This window comes from Lissotriton vulgaris, chromosome 3_1, assembly GCF_964263255.1.
Source record: "Lissotriton vulgaris chromosome 3_1, aLisVul1.2, whole genome shotgun sequence".
In the NCBI taxonomy this organism is placed as follows: Eukaryota; Metazoa; Chordata; class Amphibia; order Caudata; family Salamandridae; genus Lissotriton; species Lissotriton vulgaris.
In genome coordinates, this window is record NC_141689.1 from 2,022,183,729 (window position 1) to 2,022,206,687 (window position 22,959).

At 44.5% G+C, this 22,959-nt stretch overlaps 1 protein-coding gene across 29 annotated transcripts in view; it reads right to left on the reverse strand.

Annotated features, from left to right (window-relative positions):
- LOC147728754 (sorbin and SH3 domain-containing protein 2-like) overlaps positions 1 to 22,959 on the reverse strand; it is a 643,768-nt gene that overhangs the window by 337,896 nt on the left and 282,913 nt on the right. For all 29 annotated transcript variants that reach the window (XM_086962533.1, XM_086962510.1, XM_086962511.1 and 26 more), the window contains one exon: positions 4,568 to 4,614. In XM_086962533.1, coding sequence (XP_086818659.1) covers positions 4,568 to 4,577 — 10 coding nt within the window. In that variant the 5' untranslated portion in view covers positions 4,578 to 4,614. The remainder of the gene's footprint in view (positions 1 to 4,567; positions 4,615 to 22,959) is intronic.

The window sequence follows — 22,959 nt, forward strand, 5'->3', positions numbered from 1 at the left end:
CCTGGTTAACTGAAAAACAGCTGTGGGAAAACGAAGGTGTCACTATTTCTCACTATTTCTCACTATTTCTCATCTGTCATCTAAACAAGCGTCTGCAGTGCCTGCAAGTGCACTAATACTATATATATGTTAATATATCTGTTGTCTCCAGTTTAAACAACATTATATAACATATTCTGCAAGGTCTCATGGAAAGCATTTCTTTTCTAGCTAGTATTACGCTCTTTTGAGTACAAGGGCTCTATTCTTTTGATCCAAAGCATTCATGTTATGATTGAAGTGCATCAATATTACCTACTTCGCTCAGGTGGCTGCATCACTTCCAAAATCAGGAATTGCATTTGATTGAGGTTGTTTTTTAATTTCCATGCAATGATACGCATTGGAGCCCTTGGGTTCTTCCCTCTGACTAGACTTTTATGTTCTGTGAATCTTGTTTCTACTTTTCTTACAAACATATCCCATACATCATGGACATCTAACGATCAGATGCATACAATTTTCAGACTCATGCAAGGTGAATGATTTGTTTGATTTTTTTCTCTAATTGTTAAATCATGGACTACTTCTCGGATATTAGAGCAGAGGACAGACTTCAGGCGCAGACAGGTGCCCACCATTTGTGTTTTCTCAGAAAGTCTTGCGTTCCTGTAATGGGGAGTTTGGTGATATTACCATAGCTCGAATATTCCTGAATCTTTCAACCCAGAAGATGGGCTTCTCCACTGAAGAGGCTTTTTAATTCATCATCTTGTCCAATATTATTCCAGTGTTTTTAAATGATTCCTGTTATTTGCTTAAAAAGGGCAGTCAATAGTAGGTTAGCAGAGTTCAAAGCGGATGCATTACTGGAACTTACAGAAGAGTTTAGTATGTTAAGGCCGGTGTGGAATATGAAGGTCGCAAATTTGAATCTCACTCAGTGTTATCTAAGTACACAGTGTTATTATTTCTCTGTCTAAAAACATAACTTATTCATTTCATAATGCACCTCTAATGGAAGTCTATGGACATTAGCTCCAATCATTTTTATTTTAATTCCCAAATTATGTCTTAATAACGATTCACATAGATGGATTTATGGTCCGGCAAGACACCGCCTTTTGAACCCCGTCGAGCACAGCTCTCTCTGTTGAGAAGAGCAGCGGATATAGATGAGATTGTACCCCTTCTCCGGTATTCTGGCACAACGCAAAATACCCAACATGTCGAATGGCAGCTAGCAAAACGGCTCAGACAAGAATGAGATGAAACTTTCCAGGACTGTTTGGGTGCTCCATTCCAAACCGGAGCCATTTTGCACCGGCTTATGAACCCTACCATCTCTCTTACCTGTCTCGAGGTTAATGGTTGGATATCACGTGTCAATTATCTAGCTACCAATATATCGCAGCCAGAATTTCGATTGACCAAATATTGTGAATAGACTTGTATATAAGCAAGTATAGGTTTACAGCACTTAACTCTACACATATGCACCTTGATGATATCTATATACCCTCAAGATACGTACATGAGTGAAGAATACTAGGACCTATACTCACCTGCACTCGATGTTCTGACATGCAATAGGTCCCAGGTCGTAGGGCACACGTGTGGAATACAATATATGAAGTTCTGTGGAGAGCAGATTGCTCAGAGATCATATTCATTCTGACTACCCCTATTTATAGCAGTACATTAAACCTACTGATGTATGTGACAAAGCTTATGTTTGAGGAGCACTTGCAGACTGTAAGGTTAGAGCCACGCGGGTGTTATAAATGTATTATTCATCTCTTTAGACAAGCTGTATCCCTCGCCTATATACTGCTCTTTTTCGCTCTCTCTCCCATATATCAGCATCGAGCCTCAGAATTACTGTTGCATGTGGCAGAACCACAAAGGGCCTCTCTCTGTCATATCTTCTGTAGACAGCTTTGCTTCATGGATCCCTTTGCCTTGTTGCAGCAATGTTGTATTACTAATGCTGTGTCCAGGTTCGGATTGGTAAGGCGGGCACTAGGGCAATGGCCGAGGGGCTGGTATCCGAGTTCCAGCGGTGGGCTGCTTTTTGGGCAGCCTGGGGTGGGCGATTTGGGCAGTGTCTATGTTGCTCGGATGCCGCCCGCAGCCCAGTGGCTGCCTGAGTGGCCTTTCTGAAGGCTGATGGGCCTCCATTTCCTCCCTGTTACCAACAGGGCAGAGGTGTCACTCCCTTTCTCTCGCAGGGCCAACCCATTAATGTATGCATATAAGGGGGGCAGGGGTCCTGAGCAGAAGTGGCCTCACTTGTTTTCAGGTGTTTTTCACCAGTGTGACCTACTCTGTGCATTTTTTTAAATCTAAGTAATAGTTAAGAAAACATACCTCGGTCAGAGACCCCCCTTCTTTTTTATAAAACTTTGCAGAAGCAGTGTTTTGCAGAAAGGCAATATGCAAACGTGAACCATTTTTTTTGCGTCCCCAGGCCGATTTTTTATCCCAATCCACCCCTGGCTGTGTCACTGCTAAGTGCAGACTCAGACCCCATCATGGTCCACGCGTGCTCTGCTTTCAGAAGCTCTGGCCCCTGCTGAACGTCTGGAGTGTTACATCTAAAGGCCTGCTTCATCTTTGTCACTCTCACTGAAATCAAGATGTGTGAAAGGCCATCGAGACAGGCAGCTGCGGTGGAGGGGCTGGGCATCCACTCACATGAAATTATCCGGAAATAATTGATTGGACGGCTGCCTTAGATCCATCTTTTAATTTGCGAAAACACAACAGGTTTAATTATTCATCAGCCTCATCCTCCAGCAGATGGGGCCGAGAGTCTCAGGAGAATCTAGAAATACGCTGCAGAAAGGACACCGTACAGTGACAAACGCATTGTTTCTCTTTTTCTAGGTACACAATATTACTTAAACCTTCTCATTGACACGCCTTTCGTTTAATTAGGACAATACCAAGAAGAGCGCGCTGACAAAGAAGCACAGGCAACAAAACCGAGAGTGATGGCACAGTCTTGCAAACATATTGTTGTAATTAACTCTTCTAATTGCTATGTGTTGATTGTCATTCTAAGCCAATTCCATTTGAGGTTTTTAAAGCACAGCTAACAGATACTGTTCTTTGGAGTTGATTAAAAGCCTTTTATGAAGGCACCAACATGTAATCGGTAAAACAAACGGCTTAAGGCCTTCTTCATGCTTTGGTTAAATACGTTTACCTGATTATTATTTTTATTTTGTCATATTTTCGAGTGTGGGCCAGGCCTGGTTGGGCGTTTAAACACTGATACAGGACACTGTAGTCGGAACTCTATAGGGGACATATCTGTCCATGGATGAAGTTGTAGAACGAACTCAAGTCTATTATTAGGACTTACTTTCAGGGACATCTTAAGGATTTTTTAGGGGCCCTGTTCAGAACATCTCTGAATTTAAGATAACATTTCAGCTCTTTCATGCCCTTTTACCCAGGTCTCTGGCAATGCACGTGGACACAAGTCCAACTCATAAATGTGTTTCCCGCTAATATTCAGGGATATTCAGCAAACGTACACCACAGAAGCAGCTCACTAATATTATAGCAAACATTCTCTGTGACTCCTTCCCATTTCTCTAATGTGAGTTACTGGTTTGATCTAAAAAGACTTTTTTATGGATGATGCACGAAACATAAACACAACATTTCTCTGGAAAATGTCTGTGATAGATTCTCACACATCACCCACATTAAAGGATAACAGTATTTAAAACAATCTGTTTAAGCATTATTCAATATTATCAGGGCAAGAATCTGCAGAACAGAGCTGGCTCTATCAGGGGCCCCTGAAAGGCTGGGGCCTGGGGCCCTTGACCATGGCCCTCTTCACCAATGCCTTAAAACGTCTCAGCTTGCTTTACACTTTGTGTCAACCTTTTGTATCAAAAAACAAATGCGAGTACTCAAAATGTGGTTTCCTCCTTGAAAGCCTGACATATGAGTATATTTAGAGGGTTAAGGAAATCAGTTTTTAAATGATTTTCGTCCCCCTTCTTTCATGCATAATCTTGCCTGCAGGAAAGACAAAGCATTGGTCAACCTATCATGGATTTGACTTTCTTCGCATATCCTCTGGGTAACAATATAGATAACTAATAGTACACCCAAGCAATCTCTATGCACTGACTTAAGTGTCAACATGTACCATCCTGCTACCAGTCTTCAGCAAAAAAATTTAAGAAATCATCAACGTTTTTTAACATGTTTTCAGGTAGAAATCATTCTACAATTCTAGTTTTAGGTTCAGTCTATGCTACATTTGGGTGAAAATTAACAGTAGGTAGCAATGCCAGTACCCAGTACACGCGCAAAGAACAATAATATCATGCACATTTTGCCTACTGCAAGGAAGCACCAAGAAAGGAAAAGGAAAAAGCATAATGTAAAAAAGTGTCACAAGCGAAGAAGCAGGCTCTTGTAACTCATATTACATTCCCTGACTCGCGTAACTGAGTTACCTTGGACAGATAAAGAGCTTCAATGTACATCACTGTTAGTTTAGTTTCACTTCAGAATGAGCATGGCCCCAAATGAAAGAATCTTCTCCACAGCAACATACCTGTATTCATTTTCTGGCTGGAAAATTTGAGAGGTAAATCTTCAGTCCTGAAAAAGACAAATAAAATAACATTATAAAAGTGCATAATAAACGTACATGCATTCAGAAAGCAAATCTATTCCATGTTATACCAGACAACCTCGGTAATGTGACAGATATGGACATTGGAAGGGCCCATGTCCCCTACCATTATGGAAGCACCATATGGCCCCACCTGCAGTCATTCATCTCTAGCGTGCCTTACTCAGATCTTTTGCATGGTTTCACTGCTGGTCAAAGAGGGTGCTCCCATTGGCATCAGTGTGCCCACTGCTCCTGCATGTATCCGGATATTGAGGAATCCCTCCGGGATAGCCTGCAGGCTGTGTTAGGACGGGGAACGTATTCCATTTGGTACACATTCCCTAATCGAAAGACAAGGAATGGTGCCTCCATTGCTGCACAATACTATAGAAATGAGGCTTCCACTCACATCCTACAACACTTTGGGCCAGATGTATCAAGGCTTTTGCGACTCGCAAAGGCCGATTTGCGATTTTTGATACGTATAAAAATCGCAATTTAAGGAATTGCAATTATTTGAGATTCCTTATTTTGCCATAGCATTTAAGGAATCGCAAATTTTGCGATTCCTTAAATGATATGTATGACACATTTTTGGTTTGAGAATTTGTGTTAAGAAATCGCAATTTACCACCAACTTGTAATTGGTGGTAATTTGCGATTTCTTTTAAAAATGCCCTAAATGGCATTTGTAAGGGTGGCATGTGACACACATACATGCCCAAAGGGCATGTATGTGTGCCACATGCACACACATGTAGATTTCAGGGGTGCAGCAGGGTGTATTTGAGACACCCCTGCACCCTTGAAATAATTCTCAAATTGCCATTAGCAAATTGCGAAATCGCAATTTGAGAATTATTGCACTATCATTCCTATGGGCCTCCTGGCCCATAGGAATGCATTGGAAATTATTCTTTATTTGCGAATTCGCAAAATGCGAATTCGCAAATAAAGAATAATAAGGAATCGCAAAAAAATTGCGATTTTGTACATACATACCGTTTTGCGAATTCTAAATAGCGATTCACAAAAAATCGCTATTTAGGATTCGCAAAACGGTATCTTGATACATCTGGCCCTTAGAGAGGAGCAAAAATGCAGAAATAACTGCAATAAAAAGTAAAAATATAGTGCGATGCTCAGGACAACACAAAATATGATCTCTCGTACTGATTTCTACTGACTGGCAAAACATGTCACACTCTGTCCATCGAGCTGTTATGCAAATAGAAACCTCTGCCTGCAGTGCAGGAAATGTCAAGCATCGTGAGTACTTCCAGCTTAAACTTGGAAATGTCCACCTATGTTTGAAAATATGGAACTTCACATCGTTTATCCTGTCACTATGAAAGTGCTTGGATCCCACTGAAGAGGTCCCACTTTTTCCACTTCGCATTTCCCACTCTAAGCCATATTGTAAGAGAACTCCAAATCCAGGTTTATCACCCGTCTTAGTTCATGTTTCCATAAAGGTTCTGTGAGCAGAAGAGTGTGAGCAAGAATTTTGGATCCATCAATATTCAGGTGAATCATCATTCTGCCTGAAGGTCTCATCCAGGGATGATATTGTCAGCACGCTATTCTTAAATACATCTCGGGAGCAGGATTATTTCTTCAGAAAAAAGTTTCTTTGCATTGAATGACATCTCAAACCCAGAGACTCCAGCAATGTCTGACACACAAGCTCTAGGCACACATAGACATACCCTCCTTCAGTAATGGAAATTTCCCCAACAGTTTAGTTCTCAGGCAACGAAAAACAGTTGTACATTTATTAAACGTGTAACAACTCCTTCCTGGTACAACAGATAACATTAGCGAAACAGAGCATTCGTCCCTCTGCAGATCCAACCTTGAGGAACATTTGCCAAAGCTGAGAGGAGAGCATCATATCGCACTCCCTACTCTACCCAGGCTGCCAGTATCTGAGCTCTGCAAAATACCATCTTAACTATTGGTTGCCAATGCCAAAGCACATTCATGCGTGAGTGCTACGCAGTACCTTGACGTGATTTAAGGAATATGGAGTCAGATATACATTTCAGCTTAGGTGCTCACAACATCAAAGCCCTGAAATCTTGCAATCTAAGTGACTAGAGATGACTTAGCAGTAGAAGGAGTTATCACATTGAATTTTAGACACTTACTATAAAACAATGAACATGTTTGGCCTTCCAAAAACAGAGCCCGAAGAAGGCAGAATTATTTTTATTACAGCTTAAACAACCAGGGCTCAACATTTCAAATAGAGCTAAATTCTAGGACACTCCTCTTTTGTTTAGGCATGTCAAATAACTGTGGTTTAAACTCACAATTAACTTCAACACAATGGGCCTGATTCACATATTGCACTTTGTAGTATGTTTCATAGTACTACAGTAGTACTACTAAGTGCTATTCAGAAAGTGCACTTTTGTAGTAACTTACACTTTTGAATAAGTTTACTCCTTTTCGATTTACACAAACTGCACTTTTTTGGTAACTACACTTTTATAGTAATGTACACTTGCAGTAAGTCTCAACTTCTATTATATTTTATAGGGGGTTGTTGCAGTACCAGTGGTTGGCCATGTGTAGTGCTAGACTTACTACAAAAGTGTAAACTACTATAATAGTACACTTTGTGAATGCTGAAAAGTACTAAACTTGCTCTAAAGTGTAAACTTGTTCGAAAGTGTGTAGCTTTTGTGAAACTGGCCCAGTGACTCAAATCTATCCAGACTACTGCTTTATCAACTAGAGCTCTGGAAAACTGCATCCCTCTTCTCCTCTGATCTGAACTCAGTTGTACAAACTCTGGTACTATCCTGCCTAGAAGGAAATCCCACTCTCCATAGGATCTACGGCCTACCCTACATGCATCTTGCACTTATAAAAAGAGATTCTTCACTCTGCAGCACACTTCCACTTTCACCACCCTTCCTACTTAAATGACAGGCTCTTTTTCTCACTTTCTCCCTGGTGGACCAAAAGCTACTCAGATCAAGGGCATGTACCCCTTAAACATCCCCAAGATGAAGAAAAAAAGTAGTTCTAAGACAAACTTTCTTTCTTCCGCAGCCAAAGCGCTTAGAACACACATCTACAGGGCCGGACTGGGAACCCAAAGCAGCCTGGCAATTTTGTTGGACCGGCCCCCACCCCCGGTGGAGTGGGGACAAGCATGAGCACTGCTGCTTATCAAAACCGACACCCAGCACTGCTGCTTCTGTTACTGGGGGTCGATATTGCAGCATCGCTGCAAAACCATCCCCCACCGCTCCAAAGCCGGCCCCCACCCTCCCAGCCTCTGGGGCAAACGCCTGATGACCGCTACGGTCAGCCCGGCCCTGTACACCTAAAATCAATAACCCTCTAAGCCTCATCTACTTCAGCAAAAAAACGACAGACATTCCTCTTCTTTATTATTTACTTCAGTGATTGACTGTATTTCCAGTTGTCTCCATATATTTGTCTTGCCTAGTGCATTTGGCTCATGTACAGTTGCGGTACGGTTACACTCTGTTTTATTTCTTTAACTATTAGGGTGCAAAATGTTCTGTTGCCAACATGAATGGTACCCTCATATTCATGTAATTAATAAAATACCATGAATATGATGACATATAACATAGACAATAAGCAGTACACGTGCCTGCTTGCTTGAATTGTCTTCCCCACTCAACAGCAATGTGATCATTTTCTTATGAGATCCTGCATAACATTTGAGGAAAAATGGATTTGGCCAGCAGCTCAGAATGGTGCTTGTGGCTCAAAGGGCCACTCTCTTCACTGCCTCTCTCAGGACCGTGTGGGAGGGAGCACAGTGGAGGCCAGAGCAATAGACACAGTGTAGAGGGGGTTGATGGTTAGGGTTCATTGATACAATCAGACCTTGGTTAGATGTGTGAGAAGGATGGCTGGTAAAGTAGTGGCAATAGAAAATAATGTCACACATGCTTTGCCAGGAAGGGAGACAACATGCGTAGGGCAAGAGTGCAATACATGCAACCAAAGGACATGTGCGATACTTTCATATACAAGGGTAGTGAGCGGAGCAAGGCAGGACAGGGCACCACTGTTAGAATGATTGTGAAAATCCAGAATGTGTATTCTTGAATGGGCTTCCTAGCGTTATGTTATGATGGCTACTATTCTTGCCGTTGAGAACTCAAAACTCACCACAACATCTGTCGAAAAATGTAGTGTGATGAAGTATATTTTGATGGATACAAGTATTCCGCTCTGGTGGAAATACTAACTCACTAGACGGTTTTATGGTAATAAAGGTGTGCATTGAATATGACTTCCGCCTTTTATTATCGTTTGGGACAACCATGGATAAGAAACAAACAATACTTGAATGAAGGTATTTTTATCTAACTTTATGTTAAGTGGCTCTGCCACATTTGAAGCAGGTATTTTCCATGGTGCACAGACAATTATGGCACATCATGCGTTCAACATCCTTTCAAACAGGATGAATTGATAGTGAAACTTCCCCAAATAGACAATCTGCAATCCCCATCACGTGACCCACTCACTTTCCCTATATTTTCTGAGTACTTGTCCACCTGGCTTCTGCATCCTTACCCTATTCTGTTCAGCATCCCTTTCTGTGCCTAGCCACTCGACTGTCTCACTTTTACTAGCCTATAACTGTGGCTCTCCTCACCAGATTCCCCTTCAATGCATCCCTCTCAACTTCTGCTCCGGCACTCATTCCTGCCCCAGCCCGTTCCTCTTTCTCCATGCATCAGCATCACCTGGCCCCAAAATGGGAATGCATCTAGGTTGCCATAAGCGGATTGGGTGCATCTTAAAACAACTGCATCTAACCTGACTCGGACATGCCACCCTATAGCTTATATCCCGTGCTTTGTTTATGTTCTTTCAAGTTCAAATTCAAGTTCAATCATTTATATAGCGCACTACTCACCCAGAGGCTCTCAAGGCGCTTGGGGAGGGGGGTTCATTATTTGTCGAATAGCCATGTTTTAAGTTCTTTTCTGAAGGAGGTGTGGTTCTGTGCGAGGCGCAGGTGAGTGGGGAGTGAGTTCCAGGTCTTGGCCGCCAAGTAGGAGAAGGATCTGCCTCCCATGGTGGATCTTTGGATGCGCGGTACTGCGGCGAGGGCTTGATTGGCCGACCTTAGTTGGCGGGAAGGAGTGTAGAAGGACAGTCGGGTGTTGAGGCATTCGGGTCCTAGTTTGTAGAGGGCCTTGTGTGCGTGGGTGAGGAGACGGAACGTAATTCTTTTGTTGACGGGGAGCCAGTGGAGGTCTTTCAGGTAGCCAGTAATGTGATCTTGGCGAGGGATGTCCAAAATTAGTCTCGCTGATGCGTTTTGGATGCGTTGGAGTTTTTTCTGTAATTTGGCTGCGATTCCGGCGTATAGGGTGTTTCCGTAGTCCAGTCGACTCGTGACCAGAGCGTGGGTGACAGTTTTTCTTGTCTCGGAAGGGATCCAACGGAAGATTTTTTTGAGCATGGGAAGTACGTTGAAGCAGGAGGATGAGACGGCGTTGACTTGTCTGGTCATCGAGAGTGAGGAGTCTAGGATGAAGCCAAGGTTACGTGCGTGGTCTGTGGGTATGGGAGCAGTGCCCAGAGCCGAAGGCCACCAAAAATCGTCCCAGGCAGAGGGGGATGATCCTAGGATGAGCACCTCCGTTTTGTCTGAGTTGAGCTTAAGGCGACTGTTTTTCATCCATTCGGCTACTTCTTTCATTCCTTCGTGAAGATTGGTTTTGGCGGTAATAGGGTCTTTGGTGAGGGAAAGGATCAAATGGGTGTCGTCAGCGTAGGAGATGATGTTAAGGTTATGTTGGCGCGCGATGGATGCGAGTGGACTCATGTAAACATTGAAGAGGGTGGGACTGAGTGATGATCCTTGTGGTACACCGCAGATGACTTCGGTGGACTCTGATTTGAATGGGGGAAGTCGGACTCTCTGCGTTCTCCCAGTTAGGAACGAGATGATCCAGTCCAGGGCTTTTCCTTGTATGCCAATGCTGCTGAGGTGTTGAATGAGGGTGTTGTGACAAACTGTGTCGAAGGCGGCGGAGAGGTCGAGTAGAATGAGGGCTACTGTTTCTCCGTTGTCCAGTAGTGTTCGGATGTCGTCTGTAGCTGCGATGAGGGCGGTCTCGGTGCTGTGTTTGGCTCGAAAGCCGTTCTGTGAGGGATCGAGGGAGTTGTTGGATTCGAGGAAGGCGGCGAGTTGGCTATTGACGGCTTTCTCGATGACTTTTGCCGGGAAAGGGAGGAGGGATATTGGGCGGTAGTTTTTGAGTTCAGAGGGGTCTGCTGTGGGTTTCTTCAGGAGGGCGCTGACTTCGGCGTGTTTCCAGCTTTCTGGGAAGGTAGCAGAGTTGAAGGAGCAGTTGATGACATCACGGAGGTAGGGTGCGATGATGGAGTCTGCTTTGTTGAAGATGTGGTGGGGACAGGGGTCAATTGGCGAGCCAGAGTGGATGGAGTTCATTAGGCGGATGGTGTCTTCAGTGGTGATTGGGTTCCAGGCGTTGAGGTGGCTAGAGGGCGGTTTAGGTTCGGAGGGGGGTGGAGAGGATTGTTCGTTGGAGATGTTCTCGAAGCTGTTGTGTATGTCGGCAATTTTGTTGCAGAAGAAGGAGGATAACGAGTCGCAGAGGTCTTGAGAGGGAGTGATGTTGTTTGAGGCTGCAGTGGGGTTGGTGAATTCTTTGACTATGTTGAATAGTTCCTTGCTGTTATGGGCGTTGTTGTGAAGTCGATTCTTGAATGCTGATTTCTTGGTGGAACGAATCAGTTGGTGGTGTTTGCGGGTGGCTGTCTTGAAGGTGGTCATGTTGTCGGTGGGTGGGTTTTTTCTCCATGTTTTCTCGAGAGTACGGCATAGCTTCTTGGATTTTTTGAGGTCATTGTTGAACCAGGGGGCCTTTTTGCTGTCCTGTTTGGTGTGATGGTTTTTCAAGGGTGCTAATTCATCAGAGCTGTGAGTGATCCATTGTTTGAGTTTGGTGGCGGCTTGGTTTGGGTCCGATGAGAGGGCGGGTGGGTTTTGGTTGAGCGGTGTGTGGAGTTGGTCGGTGGTGATTTTGTTCCAGTTTCTTCGAGGAATAGGTTGTGGGGAGTTGTGGGTCGAGGTGGTTTTGTAGCTGAAGTGGACGCAACTGTGGTCTGTCCAATGGAGAGCTGTGGTGCGGTCGAAGGAAATGTTTTTGCTGGAAGTGAAGATTGGGTCGAGTGTATGTCCGGCTACATGGGTGTGGGTGTCAACAAGTTGTTTGAGTCCGAGATTGGCCAGGTTGTCCAGAAGGGTGGTGGTGTTGCTGTCGTTTAACTTTTCCCGGTGGAAGTTGAGGTCTCCTAGTAGAATGTAGTTCTCGGAGGCGAGAGCATGTGGGCTGATGAAGTCAGTGATGTCTTCGCTGAATTGTTTACGGGTTCCTGGGGGCCTGTAGATGAGGGTGCCTCCAAGTGTGGTCCTAGCGTCGGTGTGGATCTGGAAGTGGAGGTGTTCGGCGGTTGCAAGGGTATCGTCGAAGCTGGTCGTGATTTTGATGGTGTTCTTATGAACGATGGCGATGCCTCCTCCTGTTTGATTGGCGCGGTCTTTTCGGCTGATCTTGTAGGTGTCCGGGATGGCTATGGCGATGTCGGGTGCTGATGATGCGTTCATCCAGGTTTCTGTGAGGAAGGCGATGTCCGGTGAAGTAGTGTCGAGTAGGTTCCAGAGTTCAGTTGCGTGTCTGTGGACCGAGCGGGTGTTCAGCAGGATGCACTTCAGGTGGTTAGAGTTGGCGCTGTGTTTGGAGATGGTGGCTTTGGTGTGGGTCTTGATGGAGGCAAACTTGCAGGAGTGACAGGCGAAGGGACCATGGGTACGTCCTGGGACAGCTTTGTAGCATTGTGGTGTGCGACCGGGGTTGAAGGCTAGGAGGGTGGAGGCGTCGTACGTAAGGCAGGAGGAGTGTGGTTTGCGGGGGCCAGGGGGTCTGGTGCTGGGCGCGGTCCAGGCGCGGACGGGCGCAGACGGGCTTACCTTTGGCGCACCTTCGGCGCACCTTTGGCGCACATGGGGCGCGACCGCTGCGCGTTACCGCTACGCGCTGAGGCATCTATCATATGCGGATAGGTGAGGGGGAGGGGCTAGGGAGGGTCAGCTGGGAGGCGGGCCGGGCTGTGGGGGACGGGCCCCGAGGCACCACAACAACAAGTAAGATGGCGGCAGCGAAATGAAACAAAACTGGAGGTAGGCTGGGGCACAGACAATCAGCAAAGGCTTTAATCTAGTCTACAGCAGTCTAGGCAATGCACAGTCAACCTAGCGGTACAAATCGCGCTATAGTAATGAAAGCGCGACTTAAAGCGCCGTATTAAATGACCTCAAAAGCGCAAACAATGTAATACCGATTTTCTTAAATGTTATAAACAGGCACTCGCACTACAGCGCTATGCTGTGTAGGAGGCAGCAGAAAGCGATTCCAAATTGTGCTGCAGCGCAGATAACGATACCAAGCAGGAGCTGGGGGCGAGGGGAGCGACCACCTTCAGCAAGCGTCAGGACGGTCACAGCGCTTATGGGTGTGGGAGCGGGCTATGCAGTCCGTGGGAGGGAGGGTCAGCTGGGAGGCGGGCCGGGGTGTGGGGGACGGGCTCCGAGGCACCACAACAACAAGTAAGATGGCGGCAGTGAAATGAAACGAAACTGGAGGTAGGTTGGGGCACAGACAATCAGCAAAGGCTTTAATGATGTGGCATGCATTTACATTTTAATTCCCTATAGTAATTTACAAAGTATAAATATTATCCAACACTTGACTCCACCCACTCTGTGATCTATGGCTCCACAAGAGCAAACAGGCCTTGCAAGAGAGAGGGGGGTTGGGGGTCTGCCTGGATAGACTGTGTAACAGCCCTCCTTTATAGGAATGCTGTTATGAGATGCCAATTGAAGAGATTTACCAAGACGGACTCATTTACTGTAATCCCTTGTGTCATTACAGGATGTCAATGCTCAGATTATCTGGGTTTGTGCCACTTGCTGGTGAACTATGCAAGAGTCCTCCATTGACCAGCAATTTGTGGCAGATCACTGATCTCAGCAGACCAGTCTGGTGACTATTTTGACTATTTGTGACTATTCTGGGGACTATGGATTATTTAAGCATGCTCGTATAGCCTGTATTGGTGCCAACTAAGTTGCCAGCAATGTTCCACAGGCCCTTTTATTCATTATATACGTGTCTGTGCTTTATGATGGGGTAATTATTTAATATAATGATCATTTGAACAATCATATTACCATCCTTCTTTTGAACTTCTCCTCAATGCTTTGAATCTTGGTGGGCAAGAAGCACATACGGCAACAAAGCCATACAGCTGGCAAAGAAAGGGCAACTCAATTGCACACCCCTCTCACTATCTCAACATATATCTTAGAACCACTGAGAATGAGTTTGTTTTACGATACCACAGCTGCACAGACACAATGTTACATAGACGCTACATAAATCGGCTATAGATGCCAGCCTACAGATCAGCCAGCCTAGGACAGCCAAGGACGAAATGTTCAACTTCATGCCAAAAAATAACTCTTTGGCCCATACACCCATACATGTAGTACGCAACAAAGATCCCTGAAGGTATGGCAAACGCTTTATCTATACTGCTATAATAAAGGAAGAACTTTCAGCCTTTGAGGCGGGTAAACTCGGGAACCACAGCGCCAATCCACACACCCGATACAACGTTGGAATCGTCAGGGTGTGTAGATGGTTATAGGCTATATCAATTTTTTTAAAAAACGTTATTTAAAAAATTGACAGTAAAAAAAAAAAGTAGTCCCTCCGAAGTAGCGCCTGGCCGCGACGTGTGTGCTCACGTCAGGAGCGCGGGGAGGAGCGGCGTCCAGGAGCGCGACGAGGAGCAGCGGACATGTCGAGGGGGAGGAGCGGTGACGTGAGAAGAAGCGGACAGGCCAGCGGCGGTGCGAGCAGCTGACAGGCTGGAGGAGCAGCGGCTGAGGTAAGGGAGCGGCGGACATGGCACGGGGGAGGAGCGGTGACGTGAGGAGCAGTGGACAGACCAGCGGTGGTGCGAGCAGCGGACAGGCGGGAGGTGCGGCGGCTGAGGTAAGGGGACCCATGTCGGGGCCGGCGGGGGACCGGCTGGGCGGGGGCCCAGACTGCAGGAGAAAAGAGAATGATCCCGTGTTTTTATGGTGAAACAGCAATCATTAACACACATCTAGGCCAAAAAGATTAGCTATGATGTAAGCTTTCCCAGCTAAAGTACACTCTGTAGAACGGATTGGTCAGCTGTACACCTCTGCAAAGAAGAACAGACTTATTTAAAGCAGTATATCAGCAGCGGACAGGCGGGAGGAGCGGCGGCTGAGGTAAGGGGACCCATGTCTGGGCAGGCGGTGGTCGGGGCAGGCGGGGGTCGGGCCCGGCGGGGGCCCAGGCTGCTGGACAATGTCGGGGCGGGCGGGGGCCGGGGAAGCCTGTTGCTCCGGGACAAGGTCAGGATGGGCTGCTAGTTTTTCATATTAAGCAATATTAATAATGAAAAAAATAAACACTTGAACAATAAAAACTTCACTAACCAAATAAATCCAAACACAATTGGTTGTTATATTTCAGAAACGTATGGAAAGGGCTCCCAATCTCGGATAGCCCTTTAGTGCCATACAAATGGTAGGAGGGCCCTATATAAATGCAGACAACATACCTCTATTTACCCTGCTCAGGAAGATATGTACAAACGTATAGGAGGCATATTTGTAGTTACTACACTGAGTGAAAACCCCTTTCAGCGCGCAGTTCAGCAGATTGTAGCAAACATGTTCCTGAGAGGGTGTGCATGTTCATTTTATGATTAAGGCAATCACACCAAGCATACTAACTTAATCAGCCAATCAGCACTGAGTGGTTGATTTATTAAAGTTGTTACAGCAGTTTGCAGCTGTCTTTTACTGCGTTTGAAAACTAAAGGCAAATGTGTAATTGAAGAATATTAATAAGACAAGGGCATAGAAAATGCCCCCTCCAAGGAACACATCCTCCAGGATTTCAACTCGCAGTCAGCTAAGGACATGATGAACAGGCATGGGGCCAACACTGAGTTGCTTCCAAAAAAGGGAAAAACGCTCATGCATTTAAAAGGAAAGGACTTCTTTGTGTTCTCAAAAGGGACTCTGGGTGTGTTGTATTGTAAATTTGTTGTAGCTTTCTGGCCTATGCAAGAATGACAGTTATTTCTTATTCTGAAACCACAGGTCCCCTGGTCACTTAAAACTGCTAGGGGCATCTTTCTACTTTTTGTTGCTTTTTTGACATATCTTGCAGTCAACTACTATCTGGTACAATGTCCCTTTGGGGGTTGGACATGAATGCAGCAGGCATTGTTTGAGTTGTACAGTACCTAAAAGCATATCAAAAATAAGCAACTAGATCTGTTGAAAGAAATAATCTAATAGCTTCACTTGGCTGCACCCAAACCTTTGGCAAATCTTCACGTGGTCCCCACACTGTGTTTATGAATGTCAAGATTGTGCACCTGCACCCTATTGCATTGTAGGGATGGCTTTTATAAGAAACAACATCCCTGGAACAGGAACAGATTCACACTGCTGCAAAACGTAAAAGGGAAAGTATGGGAAGGGTAGTTTGTTTTACTTAAGGATTCCTAGCAAATTGCCTATTTGACCCATACACAACGGGGAGATGAATGTAATAAAAGACCACAGAAGAACTCCCCCGCTGCTGAATTGAAGATTTTCTAGACCACTGGATAGATACTTGGGAAATATTTGTCTACAGCTTTGGCTTCCATCTCTGGGACTAGAAATCTGCTTTGAGGGCTAGTGGTGTTAGTGTCTTGCTATGTGTAACCTTTTAGTTACTTCAGAGAGCTGAACAGCAGTGTCAAATGAAAGTTAGAGTTGTGTAGTTGAAGAGTGCATGTGATTAGTTGGGGTAGAGCACACACCTGATATTCGTTGATCGAATCCACTTCTACTCCCCGTGATCTGCCTCTGAGTTTCATCTTCTTGAATGACCATCATTAGAGTAAGTTAGTAGCTGGTGACATACAGGTTTCTGGCTGGGGTGTACTATGGGGTTAGATGTTGCAAACATTTTGGTCAGTTTTCCATTTAGGCCTCGTGGACAGTCCAATAAACCTTGAATTTGATCCTACATTCATCCTACCTTGAAATAGAAGCTAGTCTGTAACTTTCTATGCAGGCTTGCTATGGTCTTGCTTACACATGTGAAAGGGCAGTCTGGCTGCCTGGTGTTATAATGTCTGCAGTCTGACAGCGGACATTTTCGCGAGGTACTGTAAATGATATTACAATAGACCAGGCGGGACATGATGAGGGCTCTGATACGTTCCATGTAAAGGGAGTACTTTGCAGAGGAGGCCAAGCTAGAGATTGGTCCCTTTAAACACTGCACTCACTTGAGTAGTAAATGCTAATCAGAGTTTAAAAATCATCTCCAAGGCCCAGGACCTGGCAGCCAACTGACTGGTAGATGGACTCGCTTTCTCGATCTATGATGATCTCAGTTTTGGTGCGGTTCTAAATTCCAGGATGTAGTCCAAGCACAAAATGATGGTACTATTGTTTGGGTTGTCTAGTCGAAAGTAAATATAGTTGTATATGCACATTTCGACCTTGATAGGATACAGCTCGAGAAGCTCTGAGGTAGGACACACATACGTTTTGAACAAGAAGCAGGAAAGGGAGAAATCTTGGAAAATGCTGCAGGATACAAGAGAAGTGGAAGAATCCTCTGTTCCAATCCTGACATTTTGACTTTGATTGGTTAAAAAGGACTGGACTCTGGAGAGACTGGTGGCTGTGGAGATAATCGAATTATGTGTGTCCTTGGGGATGTTTCTTTACTTCCTTCTCTAGGATCCTTTGGGAGAATGAGAGTTGGATATGGCTTGTAGACAAGATCTTGGGATCTGCATTCTTGCTTCTTCAGTGGTGGGGTGACAATCTTGTGCTCGCAGGGGTCCGGTATGATTCATGATTGGAGGGAGGCATGCATCACTTTGTGATCAAACAACTTATCTGTTCTATGAGAAGAGGCAAGTAGGTATGTTAAAGTCCATTCAAGTCAGTCAGTTCGTTCAAATGCCTTCGGTGGGGGGGGGGGGTATGGCAGAGAGAGGGGTTGCCCATAGACAACTTGCCTTTTACTTCCTAGCTTAGCTTCCCAGGGAGCAGCCTGTGAGAATGCGCTCCAGACCAGCTCAGGCAGACAGTGAGGCCCACGCAGTTTGTTGTGTTTTGATGAATTGTCCTTGATTGCGGGTTACAAGCTGCATACCAGCCACAAACGATTCTGGAAGGCCACGCATTCCCGGCGTGTTTGGAGGCTGCTCATGGAGACGACGCCTTTAGCATTGTACCTCGTTTTTGGAAGAGGACCAGAGCTTGTGCGCCATTGGAAAGGTTCTTGGGGGCCATCCAGAGTGCATTGCGTGCACAGACAGATCCTCCCTCCTTCTTTCTCCCTTCTGTCAGCAGAGGGGCTTCATGGTTTGGGCCGTCAAGGTGAGTTCCAGCCTCTCCAGGAAAGGAAGGACTATTTATTACTGACCATTCCCACCTATGACCCTGCTCCGCGTTTAGCGGAAGGATACACACCACGCACTGGTAAACTGTGATTGACTCTCTATAAATCTAAGTCAAGTACCACTAGCTAATGGGGATCAAAATTCGGATAGCTTATCTACCCAGAATGTTAATTGCCTTACCAATGATTTGTTGAATAACTTGGTTGTCCAACCAGAGGGTGAGGCTTGTGTACTAAACTCTTTTCCTGGATTACGCCAGGGTCGTTTGTCTGGAGTTGCTAATCTACTCTGCTGGAATATAGCTGGTCTGACATCCAAGCTCGATTGTGGGGACTGGCTTGGCTTTGTTACCCAATTTGATATTTGTATATTCCAGGAGACTTGGGCTTGCGATCCTGTCTTTGTATTAAGCTATTTGAATTTTTATGTGTCAGCTGTCAAGGGTCCGAAAGGTAGACCTATGGGGGGGCTTACTATCTGGATTCGACAAGCACTAAATTTCTCAGTTAAAAATATAGCTACTGGACACAATGATATCCAGCTTATTAGGATTTCTAATGACAGAACAGGGTCACTTGATATTTACAATATTTATATTAGGAGTTCCAAAGGTCGATCTGAAACATTATTAACCTTGGCCGACCTCATCGAGGAGCACTCCGTTAAAAATAACATTGTTATAGCAGGAGACCTTAATAGGACGTTTGAGCCATTGGTTGTGGGAGATGCTTTCACTGGTGCTGATGAGGATTCCTTCTGGGGCATCCCTGAACTACAACTGAAACCAGTCTCCCGTTGGACAGAGGACATTATAGCTATTAATGCACTGTGTCTTGAAAAAGGCTTGAGAGCTATGAACGGGAGAACAGCTGGGGACAGAATTGGTTCACCAACTTTCGACAATGGGAGGCACAAAAGTCGAATTGACTATGTGATCTGCAGTTTGCATCTGTGGTCTGCCCTTTGTGATATGGAAGTCATCATAAGATCTGAGAGTGACCATAACCCCCTAAGTGTGACTCACAAATGGTGGCCTGCTGAATCAAACTCTAGCTGCATGAATGAATTCGTCCCTCCGCCCATTATCCCCGAGAACAATATGCGTAGGCTACGTTGGGACACTGTAGCGAGAAATCAGCAGGCTATTGATATTATTAACAGTGAAACTGATCAAGCCATTCTAGCTATGGAACTGGCTAATGCCTCTCCTAAGGATCTGGGTGAAGTGGTCAAAATACATGATACCCTCTTTGGTAAGATCAAGGCGCACTTTCTAAGACCTGATAAACATAAGGGGGTTATTACCAGAAAAGATGCTACATGGTATAACTCTGATTGTAGGAAGGCAAGACTCGACCTTGGCCGGGCAATCAAGAAGCGAGACTGTGTGTCTGTTTCTCTAGCCAGGAAAGAATATAAAGTATGCATTGCTAAAGCTAAGAAGGATTGGGACGAGCAACACTGGTGCAAACTGAAAATGGCCAGTGACAGGAAGGATTCCAGAGTATTCTGGAATATTGTAAAATGGGGTTCTGAGAGAGCTGAAGAGTCACCAAGTAATAACGTCTCACAGGAGGCATGGGTTAAATTCTTTAGTTCGCAATACACTCTTAATACCCGGGTCTCAGTTGACGACAGTACGGCTATGAAGTTTTTTGAAGATGACAATTTTAACTATAAAGAGATTATGTCTGCAATCTGTGCAGTAAAACGCGGGCGAGCTCCAGGACAAGATGGAGTACCCGCTGATATATTCTTAAATGATAGTGAACGCTGGTGCAAATATATACATTTGCTTATAAACTCAATTGCTCAAGGAGCAGATGTCCCTGATTCATGGAGGGGTGCAGTTATTATCCCCGTGTATAAGAAGGGGGACCGAGCTCAGCCCTGTAACTATAGGCCTATTAGCCTCATTGACACTGTGCAAAAAATCGTGGGTCGCGTGGTGGTCAATAGGCTTCTCGACTGGGCTGAGGATTTTAATATTCTATCTCCATTCCAAGCAGGTTTTAGAAGGGCAACAAGCACGATCGATCAAGTGTTCCGCTTCCAATTATTACAGTGGAAAACCGTGGTTCTTGGGGGGTGTAGCCTGTACGCGGCATTTGTCGACTTGCGGGCTGCATTCGACCTGGTCCCACGTGCAAAACTGTGGCAGGTCTTGCATAGCTTGGGGGTTTCCGATGAGTTACTAACCCTGATACTGCGCCTCCACGAGTCTAACTATGCAAAAATTCAGTGGGGCGGTCACGGGATGGTCACTCCTGATTTCCGTGTTGAAAAAGGGGTCAGACAAGGGTGCTCAATGGCTCCTACTCTATTTACATTGTTCATAAACGGGGTAGTTTCTCGATTGGTAACTGCGAATGTTGATGCTCCTTCTCTTGCAGGACTAAAAATCCCCATATTAATGTTTGCGGATGACACGCTAATTTTATCAAAAACCCCTAGTGGACTACAGCGTGCTCTGACAATTTTTGAGAACTTTTGTGGGGAACATGGACTGGAGGTGAATACTATGAAAACTAAACTAATGAGCTTCAAGCCGCAGCGTAGCTTTAAGTCCAAAATTCTGATGAGTGGTGGGCCTTTAGAGTTAGTTAAATCATTCACATACCTAGGTATCCAAATAACTGATGACCACAGGTGGAGCCAGCATATAAATATTGCTATTTTGCGACACAAACAAATAGCTGGCACAATTAATTCTGAACACAGGAAATCGCTAACCAAACCTGTTAAACCAGCCCTATTGGTATATGAAGCAAAGGCTATTGGGTCTGCACTTTACGGCGCTGAAATGTGGGGCTTTGAAAATCTTACATCTTTGCAAGCCTCTGAAAATAAATTTTTAAGAACTCTTACCGGTACACCTAAAAGTACTCCGTTGTTGCCTCTCCGATACGATCTAGGAAGGAAACAAATCAAGGACTTTGCCAGATTACGCCCGATCTTGTATTGGCGCAGATTCTGGACCACTCCTGAGCTCTCACATTATGCCGCGGGTTTTGTGGATGTGATCAAGGCTGATGGCTTTCACAAGATAAGCTGGCTTAAATTATTGAAATCTATATTGTTTGAGCTAGGGTTGAGTTCTTTATGGCAGGACCCTGCTGGGACATCTTTCCCTTCTAAGCGTGTCTTAAAAGATATTTTTTGGGAATGGATTGCTACTAAAACTTTAAATGCTTCAAGCTCTGGGTCCATGTCTTCGCATTTTCTTGAGGCCAAAATGTATCCAGTCTTGGAACCATATTGGGATATCATCTCCAAACCAGGTGACAGGAAGCTCCTATTCCAACTGAGAGCTGGTGCACTTCCTATAAAAATATTGACAGCTAAATGGGGTTCAGGTGGAAATAGCACCTGCCCAGCTTGTGGGTTGGGGGATGAGTCTCTGGGTCACTTTCTGTTTTTATGCGGATCATATGCTATTCCAAGACGAGTATGGTTAGCTCCTATGTGCAGGAACCTTGGGACATCAAGTAGTTCTGTAGCTATGCGAATTATTTGTACGACTCAAGTTTCTTGGATCCTGATAGCTACAGCAAAATATCTGGGTTGGGCATGGATGCTCAGGCAGAGACTGCTAGTTAAATAACTATTCTCTGCCCGACAATTTAGACAGAGACTGCTAGTTAAATAACTATTCTCTGTGTGACAAATTGGCCCTCATGAATTTGACATTACTGCTTTTTATTTATCAAGGACCATGTATCAAGATAGAGACTGCTAGTTAACCAACTGTTAACTGTTAATCTGTCTTGATAATTGTTTTTTTGCATTTGTATAATTGCTTTTAGACTCCAGCGTTTCTCATCTTGAAAAGTATTTTTATCAAATGTTTTAATTCTTCTTTTAACCGAATGAATTTTTATATGTAACCTATAGTGTTGCGTCAATGTGCTGGATTATAAATTTAATTTGTTTTTAAAATTCTTGTGTATAATATGCTTTTATGAGTAACAACTCGAATAAAGCACTTTTGACTTGACTTGACTTGACTTGACTTGGTAAACTGTCCTCTTTTAAAATAATCACACAGTTAAATTCGAGGGCATTGAACGTAAACGGACAGTTCACATGACGTCACTGCTGGGAGCACAGTCATCTTTAAATATCGTGTCCTAATAACGAAAACATAATTTATATAGTTTGCGAGACTCTAACCTGCACCGAATTAGGGAGGGACTTTAAAAACATTTTTTTTTTACTTTCCTCTACTTAATGTTTCGAGTTTTTTTTAATGTAACCAGGATGAAAGCTGACTGCATCCAGCCGGGGAAGAGGTACTTTGAAGTGCAAAACGCAGCTGATCTTTGACTCTGTTCTACATTCACTGAGTTTATTTCGCCTCAAGTGCCTCTTTAACATATTTTCTACTATCCAGCTAATTGCAGGAAATAGCCAATAAATTGTACACTATTTGAGAAGGAAATGCCGTGTCGTTTTTTTGTGTTTAATTAATAACGTTTAAGGCTTCAGACACTTACATAAGCTTTCCATTGAACGTTCAGATGTTCGACTCCTGGAAAATCGGTATGTCCACATACTTGATGAAAAAAATATTAAACACGTATATGAAGTAAATGGCATTCGTTTTAAACAGTTCAAGGCCGACCTAATCTGCAAACCAGAAAGTAGTGTTTTCCAAGGCAGTAAATCTCTATGCTTTTAATATAGCCCATGTCTCTACACCTCTCGACTAAGAAGGCAACAGAAGATAAAAGGATTTGCCCAGATTCACACATGTTATT